The following is an 11,515-nucleotide window of genomic DNA, read 5'->3' on the forward strand; positions in this document are numbered from 1 at the left end:
CTAAAAGAGAAATCGTGCACCCCCTTCACGTTTTTCCCTTGAATCAGCGGTCAAATTGTCAAATGAAGAAATCGTGTAGGGGCCACACGTTTTTAAGTATGAAATCGTGCAGGGGTTAACGATTTCTATTGTAATCGATTAGTTTGACTAACCTAAGACCCTAGGACTCAAAATATGATTCAACCACACTCAAATGATGTTTAAAAACACTCTACAAATACTAATTCTATGAAAATGTGAAAATGGCCAAAAGTGAGGAATATAGCATAATATGCTCAAATTAGCTATTCTAGAATGGAAAAATGAACACTTTGACTAATGAAAAGTAACAAAATTCAAGTCACATCAACGATGAGGAGAAGCAATTACCAAAGCCGGAACATGCGAGACTTCTGAAGATTTTACTATAAGATTGACATCAGATATAACGAAAGTGTAAAACAGGGGTAATCTTGAAAAATGTGACATCAGCAGAAACTATATATCGTTGAAGTTGAGGAGAAAAACAATGATAGCCCTTTTAAATGCATGAGTAACCAAGGAAAATACTTTTGAGATATTTGGCAGAAAGTTTATCTTTACTTAGAGTAAGGTCATGGACAAAGCATGTTCAACCAAAGACACAAAGATAAATAGAGTAAAGATCTTGTTTAGGATATAAGAGAGTGGAAGGAACCTAATTATTAAGGAAATAAGAAGCAATGTGGTTGATCAAATAACATGTTATCAAAATGGCATCTCCCCATAATCGAATAGGAATATTGTGGTAAAGAAGAAGGGTATAGGAAACTTCAACGAAGTGTAATTCTTTCTTTCAGCGACACCATTTTGTTGTGGTGTGTGAAAGCAAGATGTTTGATGGAGGATACTATGTGAACTCAAAAAAGACCAAAATTAGGAAAACATATATTCATGAGCATTTTCAGTGCGTAAAATTTTAGTAGATGTGCCAAATTGATTTTGAATTTTAGTTGAGAAACCTTAAAATAAAATAAAAAAACATCAGAATGATTTTTCATCAAGAATAACCAAGTACATCGGGAGAAATCATCAATGAAAGTAATGAAGTAATAAAAACCCAAAGTAGAACAAATACAACTAGGACCCCAAATATCGGAGTGAACTACGACAAAAGGTGATGAAACACTTTATTAACTCAAGTACCATGGGTATGACGAGTGTGTTTACCTAAATGACAAGACTTGCATTGAAAAGATGAAATGTGTGAAAGATTGGGAAGCATGAGACTCATTTTGGTTGGACTAGGATGACCTAAGCGTTGACCACAATATCCATCATGACTTGAATGTGAGCTTTTGGAAGCCATGTGAAAAGTACCTGAAATGGGCTACAAAAGGGGCGCTTGTGTGTGTGATTAAAGGAGACAGAGGGTGCATCGACAAATGGGTTGTGTCGAAATAGTGAGCAAAATGTAGGTGGAGATAGGCGAGTGAGACAAATGCGCTAGGAGGAGACCGCACATTAGGACATGTATAGCAGCGTATCAGAACAACGAATGAAGCGTGATGGTTATTGGAGGAAGACGGTCCTGATCGCAGTGGGCACCAAAGGAAAAAGAAGCTCGGTGACAAAGCAAAGGGGCACACAGTAATTATGGGTATTGTTGACCCAAAAATTGTGTGTCTAATGCATACCACACAATATGTATTTATACTATTGAATAAAATCAATTACAATAAAGATACATAATAATTTGGAATCAATCATTCTAATTTCTAAGATTATGTAATAGTTGATTTTCCAGAAATATGTAGCATCTGATTATATGATAACAATGATTTAACTCTCGTTTCTTATGTTTTCCTATTTTTATGAAATTATTACTTCTATTAAAAACTAAAATTAAATAAAAAACATGCAAACTTAATTGTTAAAATCTTTAAAAAAATTAAGTTTATCATTTTTTAATAGGTAAATAACTTTTCTGATAATTTAAATAATTTTAAGTAATATTTATTATATTTACAAAAAATAAAAGAATTCATATTGAAATTCGATTACTAAGAAACTAAAAAAACTAAATTTCAATTGATTTTCCAATAGCGTTAACAATGATTGAAATTCAAGTTCTTAAACTGAATTTTGACGAGTCCAGATTTTTTATTGAGTTTTGTGATGTTGTTCTCTATTGAGCACTAAAAATACACTATGTTGGTGCTGGCAAAAGTAGGAGACAGGCTTAAAGTTAAAACAAGATTTTGATGATGGCAAAGAATCTCAAAGCCAATTGGAAGACAATTTGAAGACAAGTGTTTTTATGTTTAAAGTTATCTTGTAAATAAGTTAAAGTAGCTTAAATAGACTTAAAATTAGTAGCATACTCTTAAAGCTTTTGGACTCTCTTATTTTTGTAAAATTCATTGTGATAATTGATTATCACTTAGGATAATCGATTATCTTAAGTTGTGCTAAAATTTTTCAAAAACTCACTAAAATAATCGATTATCTCCCTGGATAAGTGATTATTTGTTCAAACTTTTGTTTTTATAAATCGCACTGGAATAATTGATTATCATAAATGATAATCGATTATCCCTAGCAGTTTTAGACTTGACTTTTCAACTTCTTAACTCAAGTTTCAAATGGCTTTAAATAGAACTCAGTTTTTCATTTGTAAAACTACATTTTTGAGAGCCAAAGTTATAGTGATGTGTTTTCAAAGAGTTCTCTTAGCGTTCTTAAAAGAGCTTTGAAAAGCCTAGTGTGAGTAGATTGGGTGATAACTTTTCCTAAGGGGGGTTCTTGGGAGATTAGGTGTTGTTGTTAGGAAAGCTGGTTAAGTTCTCTGTGTGATTTAGAGAAAGTTTACTTTCATCTCTTGGGTCTTCAAGAGAGGTGTTTTCTTTTTCTTATTCTCTTTAATTTGATTGTACTTTGATCATTATAGTGATTAAGTTAATCTCTTTGTTTAAAGAGATTAACAACTGGACGTAGGATCTTTTAATCTAAACCAGTATAAATATATGTGTTGAATCTTCTTCCCTATCTCTTTAATTTATCTGTTGTTGCATTTCAAGGAACTAAGGATTTAATTTAAACAGTAAAATTTGGAAAAATTTTAAAAGTATTAATTTTATTAATAAATCAATTCACCCCCTCTTGGTTTTTGTCCATTAACAAATTATTTTACTGCTTCATTACAACAGTTGGTACTTTAAAAATATTTTTAATATATCTTAAAATTTTATAATTATTATCCATCAAAGTGTTTTAATGATGTAGCAAAAGAACATCACAAAAAACTCAGCAGGAAATCCAATTTCAATTTTGACTTACTATAGTAGAGTGTTGTATGTATATAATTGGAACGTGTCATCTCTCAAAATGTTTGGTGCAATCGTGCTACTTGGAAAAAATTTCATCTTTTCATATCTTTATTTGTATTGCTTTCTTGTACACAATTAGAGATGTTAAAATAGGTTTCAACCCGTGAGCCAATCCGGCTAACCATGGGTTTGAGCCAGGTTGGGTTGAGAAAAAAATCAGTTTTTTCAAAAGTAGGTTGAACTCAACCCGACTCACTTAACCCACGAGTTAAACGGGTTCAAGCCGGGTTGACTCACTTAACCTACCAACATTTTTTTACAATTTTTTTTAATAATTATTTACTATCCCTAATTATATAGGTTCAAAATTTCATATTTTTAAATGCTAGAATGTTGCTCAATAATATTTGAGTAGTTTGAATGTTTAATTAATTTGATTGTAAAGTTATATACGTTGATACTTTAATATTTAACTATACTTTTTATAGTAAATTACTCAATCAATTATCTTATAAAAAAAATTCTACATTAGCATGACAAAAATGTGTAGTTTTTTAATTTATATTTTGTTGAATAGCATAATAGAAAATGTGTAATATTAGTCATGTTTTCTTGAACTATATAGATACTTCATTGAAAATAATTCATCATATATTGGTGGTGAGCATGATGAAGATATTGGTTCTTGATTTTATTGTAATTGTCATCTCATGGATTGCTTAAAAAATTATTTAAATATATGAATACCTAAAAATAAATATATAAATACTTTTTTATGTGGATTGGTGAGCCAACCCACTTAACCCACCAACCCGTGGTGGGTTAAGTCGGGTTACAAATTTTTTGGCTCACCATAAAGTGAACCAGGTTAGGTTCACTCTTTTTCAACCCGGCTCGTGGTGAGCCGGTTAACTCACTTTAACATGTCTATACACAGTGCTATAATATAGTTGCCAAACTAAATGAGGTTATTTTTCAAAATACAGGTAGAAATAGGTTATTATTAGTGAACAAAAGCAAAGGTTTATAAGCTAATTTAAATCAAACATAAATTAGAATAAAATTTTTCTAAGAAAATATACCAAACCAATACTTTCACTAAAGTCTGGTCAATTAAAAATTCAATTCAAATAAATCTATTTACCTTACAAATCAGCCTACTTAAAGAACCGTAAATGAACATTTACTATTTTTCTTCTTATTTTAAATTTGCTACAATGGATTCAAACCTTTATAAGGCCCATTTTTTTCTACATTATGATATAAGGGCTTAACCTTGTCTATTGGGCCTAAGACTAGCCCATAGGTGTTAGTTTTGAAATGGTTGAAAAGCCAAGAAGGGGGGTTGAATTGGTTAGTTAAAAATTTAGGCTATCTTTGTAAGCTAAAAACAACCTTTAATTGAATCAAATAGATCACCAAGTTGGGATGCAAAAGGTGCTGGACAATATACTTTCAGTCGATCAAAAGTAGAGTTAACAGATTGATTTTACTAAACAGATTATGTTCTGGTATAATCAATCGATTGAAACAGGAAAATAGTCGACTGAAATACTGGGAAAAATGCAGAAATGCGAATTCAAGTTTTAAACCATAAACAATGCAAAAGAATGATCAAGACAGGTTCTAAATGATTATGCAAACATGCTCAATGCTGCAGATGTCATGAAAACATGCAAGATCATGAAAAAGATTATTAAAGCACAAGTTCTTTGAACTTTAAAATGAAAATGCAAGAGAGAAAGGTTAGAGAAGACAGAAGACACGTGATTTTTATACTGGTTCACTCAAACCTGAGCTACATCCATTTTGTCAAGGCAACCTGAGCTTGACTTTGTACTATTTCAAAAGATTTACAAAATATCCACCCTTACACTTTCAAAATATGCAAAAACACCACAAAAGACTCTTGAATTATACAAGAATCACACCAGCACAGCAAGAACCCTCTTGCAGACCTGGAATACCACTAGGCACACACACAAAGCTTGAGAAAGATAAAACCTCAGTGGTAGCACAACCCAGCCTACCACAAACCACTTTCTCCAAGCTTCAAACCAAGCCAAAAGCTCCAAGAATTGATCCAAGATCAATCTTCAACAACTACAACACGTATGATCACGAAGGAGAGACTTTCCACAATTTCCAGAATAAAATCGTGCTCTAAAATGATCAACAGACCTCTCTTTCGAGAATCACAGCTTTTATAGTTAAACTGTTACGAAATTCAACAGGTTGATTTTCAAATCAATCGGTTGATTTCACTTTACTTAAGTGAAATCAATCGATTAAAAACCAAATCAACTGATTGAATTTGTTGTAGTTTAAGACTACTGCAGCTAACCTTTTAACCTGTTGAAAAACTATTCAATAGACTAAAAGAGACATTTTAACTTGTTGAAAAACCATTCAACAGATTAACAGACACACCTAAGACCAAAAACATCTAATTTATGCTATAAGGTATACAACATGAATTACAAACTTAAAATACACTTTCTAAATTATGTAACTACATGGAGAGTACACGTTCCAGCCTTGATCAACATAGATATCATCAAATCTCTTTTCCTTCATCAATGTAGGCTTCATTCCAATGATAATGGTTTCAAGATAGTTCAAAAGAGCTCCATTCAATCTTCATCAAATCTTTAAGAAGCAAATCACCTTGGCTTCTCATGTCAACAATAGGGTGCCCAAAGCCCCTTACCAGCCCTTGTCCAAAGGCAAGGGGACCTTTCATTCCAGCCCCAATTCACTTTTGTTGTCTCATTTTCTAGAAACGGACCAACTCCCTCCTCCCTCTTAGAACTACATATGTGAGCTCTGCTAGGGCACAATCGGAGCACCCACTATTTCACTCTAACATCTTTTCCAGATAAGTTGAACTTGAACTTTACCCCTTTCTTTCCATTCCAGTGTTTGGTGTTGAAACCTTATGCTAGCCTTTGTGCATCTGTTTTTCTAGTTTTCCTGCACTGGTTGGAGTTACAGTACTCCTCTCTTCACCTAGGACTGTTATGCTTACGTTTTAGCTCCACTCCAACTAAGGGAAGCTAGGGTTTTCAAGTTTTGTAGCATATTGCTTGTTTTGTTTGTGATTCGTGTTTCAAATGCCTAATTGATGTTGTGCTTACATAAAACTGAGCTAGATGTACCTTGGACTGTATTTTTGGATGTTGCTCGCGTGAAAATAGGAGAGACCTACTAAGCTCGCCTAGGCAAGTGTGTTTTACGCCCAAATGACAAGCTCTCGCCTAAGGGAGGAGCTCTCGCTTAAGCGAAAATAGCAGTAGCTCGCTCCCTCCCCTGTCTCGAGTTGTCGCCTGAGCGAAGGTCTCTCGCTTGAGCGAGAGCAATCTCACCCGAGCGAGATGGGCTAGCTTGAGCGAGAAATCGAAGTGCCCTTTGTTTGAAATCTCGCCCAGGTAAGAGCTATTAGCTTAAGCGAGGGATTTCTCTTGCCTGAGCGGAAGCTGTTAGCTTGAGCGAGGTTGACAAGAATATGCTTGAAGGCATGTATGCTTCCATGTTTTCAGTTGTTGGTTGCATGATTTGTTTGGATTACCCTATTTAAAGCATGAAGTGGGTGCATATGCATGTATTATATTATTTATGGACTGGAATTGATGAGCTTGGTATGAATAAGTGCATGAATCATGATTGGTTGATTGGTTGGATATTGGCATGAGATTGTTATGCTTGATGAATCTATGGTTGGTTGGTGAGACATGGCTACGGTATGAGATTGATGTAATTCCATGAAACTCTTGGTGAGATTTCATGGTGGTGTTAGATGTGATGGACGTAATTCCATGAACCTCTTGGTGAGATCTCATGGTGGTGCCATATGTGATGGACGTAATTCCATGAACCTCTTGGCAAGGTTTCATGGTGGTGTCGTAGTGTATATGATTAGGTAAGCATTCAAGTAAGGATTGCATCCTGAAACTCTAAAGAGGCAATTAGTCTCACGTAGAGCAGACTGACTCTAATGGTGAGAGTAGTAGGAGGCCCTAGTCTTTGGCAGAATAATGGACTTAGATGTTTGAAGGCTAACATTGTGCGTAGTAGGGTGAAACACATTGGCAATGGCTCTACAGAGCAGTAGAGGCCACCACAAGTGCAAACATCTAGTGAATCCGACCGATTATATGTATCCGGATAAATTAAGTCTTAGAGTCTTGCTTGTTTGCTATCACATGCTTGGATGATTGATGTGTACTTACTTTTAAATTGCATGCTAAATTGTATGATAAAGATCTTTTTACTCTAGCTTACCCTCTTGCTTGTGTCTGTCTTCTTGTGTGGTTTTTCCTTTTTGCAATGATCACCAATCCTTGGTCTGAGCAGATATGGGAACCCCTGGTGATCGCAGTGATCATGGAAATGTTGCAGCGTAGTGGCCATGCGTTGATGTTGAGCTCATGTTTGGAGGACCTCTATTATATTGTAATCCCTTGCTTATGAGCAAGCTTGTAGGCATCTGTTGAACCTTTTATGTTTTGTTCCTGACATTGTGCAGTACCTTTATCTCCTTTGGTCTATTTGGAATATTTGGATGACTGTGGAATCCTTTATACTTTAAACCTCGTGTTCTTTAGATATTATAAAATATGCGATGTTTTATTTAATTAGATTTATCTATTAAATAGGAGGTTACAACCTCACTTTTTTTAATGTGTTAATAATATTTGAGTACATAAAGTGTCATGCTTAACACGTATAAATTTTTCTTATTCAAAGGTTTTGTTGCAAAAGTTATTTTAAAATATATTGCAAAATAGTATCATTAATTGTCCGGTTAAACCTTAAAAAAATGTAAACAAATAGCACTTGATTCTCATAAAGCCTAACATACTTTATTTTCATCTCTATTTTGATTTTAAATTATCACAAAATATACCCTTAAACAAACTTATTGGCCAACCTTGAGAAAAAAAAAAATCTATTACTATTAAATAGGTCAAATTTAGTTCAGTCTCTCGTCTATTTACAAATAAATAGAATTGAGAAGCGTTTAAATTTGGTTTACGGAAGGTTCGGTAGAAAATGGCGGGAAGGGGAAGCGATTCGCAGAAACAACTGTTCAGCCTGATCCGCAATTTCGCCGCTGAGAAATCTCAAGGAGGTATTTCTGTCGCTTCGTTTTCAATTTCTCCATTTGACAGAAGAACAATGACGATGTGCATTTGATTCTATTGTGTGTTTGAAATTGAATGGCGAAGAACGAAGAGTGGTGACTCTGAGAAAGCAAATCGCTAAGCTCTCATCGGAACTGAGCGTGGCCTATGAGGAGCTGGAAAAGGCCAAGCGCTGCAAAGAAATGGTCGAACAGGATCTTAAAGGCTTCGAAGTTCAATTGATGTTGAGTGAAGCTTCGAATCAAACGCTAGAGGTTACTTAATGCTTAATCTGCCTGTTTAAACAAATTTTCTATAACAATTTTAGGACAAAAAATTGCGATGAGTTTTTCCTAGGTTAAAATTAACTTTTACGTTCTTATTTTTCTCTGTGAACTTCTTCTAGAGAAATTTATCAAATCAGAAAGTTTTTTCTCATCTATTCTCTTACTTTCTTTTAATAGAGTTCAGTTGAACATGCAGGCAAGGGTATCTTTAATTCAAGACCAGATCTCTGCCGTTGGATCTGATTCGGAAACTCTCAAGGTAACTCATTCGCGCCGTTCTAATGGATTTCAATTTGTTGCTCTATAACTTGTCACTGACTTTTTGTTTGTATGTTGTATGATCAGTGTGAAGAAGCAGCTTTGCGGTAAGACGTCGCCATTCTCGTGTTCTTTTCACCATTTTCCAAGTTAAATTGTTTTCTCAGTTGACCTACAAATCTTCCATGTGTGTTTGCAGAGAGCAATTCTTCCACAACATGCTTCATATGAATGGCAAGATAAGGTTGTTCGCGTTAATAAAAATATGGTGCATTAGTGAAATTTACCATTCATAATGGAAACAACTTTACCACATACAATTACTTATCCCTCACTAAATGCAGGAAATTCCAAGAAAGCATCATTACTTGCGACATTGATCCAGTAGATTGCACTGCTTCTAGAGGTACTGATATTCTTTTCACCGTTATAGTTTATGCTTTATATGTAAAGATACAAGTCATAAACACAGAGCTGCAGAATTCTTTGTTGTAGTCTTTCTAGTATGAGACTATAGTTTTTACTTAGTTTCTGTTCCTTGTCACAAAGTGCTCTTGTCATGTTTGGAAAAGAACCAAATTGTATTCTTTAGTACTCATATTGGTGACCTCAAGCAGTAGTCTCGTTTGTAAATCATTTTAATTCAGCAAACTTCTCTCGTCCAAAATTTCTGCCGATAGTTATTACTATCTTTCAATACAGAAGATATGGATATACTAAACATGAAATAAGATTTTATTCCACTCATTAAATTTTAATGAGCATATCAGGTAATATTGGCAACACAAATTGATATATATATATATATATATATATATATATATATGCACACACACACGTTTGTGTGTGTATGCATTTATTTTTTATTCTGATTTTAGTGAGGATTTCTTCAAGCATTCACTTGTCTTTGTCTACTTTCGAGTTGTATCAGAACTGTTTGATCTTTGGCGGTTTCAAATTTTATTCCTGCCATCTAGTAAAGGGAAAAGTCAGTAACAATCTCCTGCCTGCCCATACTGGTAGTGGCCTCACCATAAATTTTATTCATGCACGCCTGCAATTTTCATCACATGTACGTCACACTTCCCCCTCCTAGTTTCCAATAATATCATTGATGATCCTGTTCCTCCCACTGGTAGCTTCTGGATCTGCGGTAGACATCCTCATTTCTTTGTTCTTTACCTTTAAATTTTAACGTAGTGTATTCTTATACAATTAAGCTTTTCTAGATAAAGACTTTTGCCTGGAAACTCAGGATGCAGTTTGATATTGTTTTAGATGAATCACAAGTAATAATGAAAGAGAATGACGCTGAAGTTTCTTTATGTGACCTCGAAAGTACACTGTCAGAGGTGATATCTCAAATTGCTAAAGAAAATGAGGAATACCAAGAAGAACAAAAAAATTATAAGAACGTAAGTTAAGAATCAAATACTAGAATGTCTTGTTTCCTTTGCTATCATTATTTTCTTAGATTTACCTCTTTCTCACGTTAAGGAGAACCTGCAGGTTCAGCAGCAATTGATTGATTGTGAAAGAAAGGTGTCTGTAATGGGCATGATAGTCATGGAAACAAAAGAATTGCAGGATCTGACCATATATCCTTACAAATATTCAGTTGTTTCAATAGGTTTGGCAATCTCTTCTTCATATGTTATGCAACCTAAAATCTTAAAATTAACTAACTGATAGAGTATAATCGCTATCCATCAATATGAAGGTGATGTAATGTTGTGAGTTTGTTTCATTGTCATGAAAGCACTACTTTGACGACGCACGATTGCACATGACGTCGGTCATTTTAATGGGAATGTTTCATTATCATATAAGTTAGAATGCTCCGTCAATAAAATCTTTTTCATCGTTTTTCATGTTGAGTTGTAGCCTAGAAACTATAGGAGGCAAATTTGAGTGATGCAACAGTGTAACTAACCAAAATCCAGCTGATCACTATCAAGATTTGCCGTTCTGTAAATCTCATAAAACATAAAATAGAATCGTAAATTTTATTGCCAAAAATACTGTGCATCCCTCTTATTATTGGATCATTTGTGTTATGTACTTAACTGGAAACAAGCAGTCTTCTAAATTGGAAGGGGCATACAGTTCACTTGGTGATGAGCTACAAGTGAGATGTATATGTCCGAGTTGTCGTGTGGACAATTTGGATTCTTTCAGTGAAATTCTGGCAAATATGGAGAGATGATATTTTGTAAGTAATCATCTACTTCACAATCAAACATTTAAAATGTTGCTAATATCTCATTGGAGTGATAGAGGAGCTGAACTCTGTGTGGTTTAAATTCGGATAAACCTTTCATTCTTAAGATAAATGACGACTTATTCCTGTCAAAATAGCATGCAGAACAACTTGTAATGCATTATACTAATTTTTCTCTTATATCTGCCTCTCGTTCTGTGTTACTACTGATCAATAATATATGTCAAATTTGTAATTTCTATGTTGTATGATGAGTTGGAATATGATTTTATTTAAAATTAAACCTAATTTTCCAGATTTCAAATAAATAATTCAAACTTGTGCATTCAATTTTTTTTT

The 11,515-nt window shown here is 34.0% G+C and overlaps 1 protein-coding gene across 1 annotated transcript; it reads left to right on the forward strand.

Annotated features, from left to right (window-relative positions):
- The first annotated feature begins 8,300 nt into the window (after window positions 1-8,300).
- Window positions 8,301-11,363, forward strand: LOC114186056. The gene is made up of 8 exons (XM_028074057.1): window positions 8,301-8,418; window positions 8,516-8,685; window positions 8,894-8,956; window positions 9,043-9,062; window positions 9,155-9,199; window positions 9,300-9,361; window positions 10,234-10,370; window positions 10,465-11,363. The coding sequence occupies exons 1-8, from the start codon at window positions 8,340-8,342 to the stop codon at window positions 10,642-10,644; spliced, it is 756 nt and encodes a 251-aa protein (XP_027929858.1). The 5' UTR covers window positions 8,301-8,339; the 3' UTR covers window positions 10,645-11,363.
- The last annotated feature ends 152 nt before the right edge of the window (window positions 11,364-11,515 follow it).

The sequence above is a fragment of the Vigna unguiculata genome, chromosome 5 (genome assembly GCF_004118075.2).
Source record: "Vigna unguiculata cultivar IT97K-499-35 chromosome 5, ASM411807v1, whole genome shotgun sequence".
NCBI lineage: Eukaryota > Viridiplantae > Streptophyta > Magnoliopsida > Fabales > Fabaceae > Vigna > Vigna unguiculata.

Excerpts from the sequence above, each read along its gene's own strand:
- LOC114186056 (XM_028074057.1), top strand. The coding sequence starts at position 8,340 with ATGGCGGGAAGGGGAAGCGATTCGCAGAAACAACTGTTCAGCCTGATC. Across the intron at positions 8,419-8,515 it reads CGCTGAGAAATCTCAAGGAG|AACGAAGAGTGGTGACTCTG; the intron begins GTATTTCTGTCG and ends TGAATGGCGAAG. Across the intron at positions 8,686-8,893 it reads CTTCGAATCAAACGCTAGAG|GCAAGGGTATCTTTAATTCA; the intron begins GTTACTTAATGC and ends TTGAACATGCAG.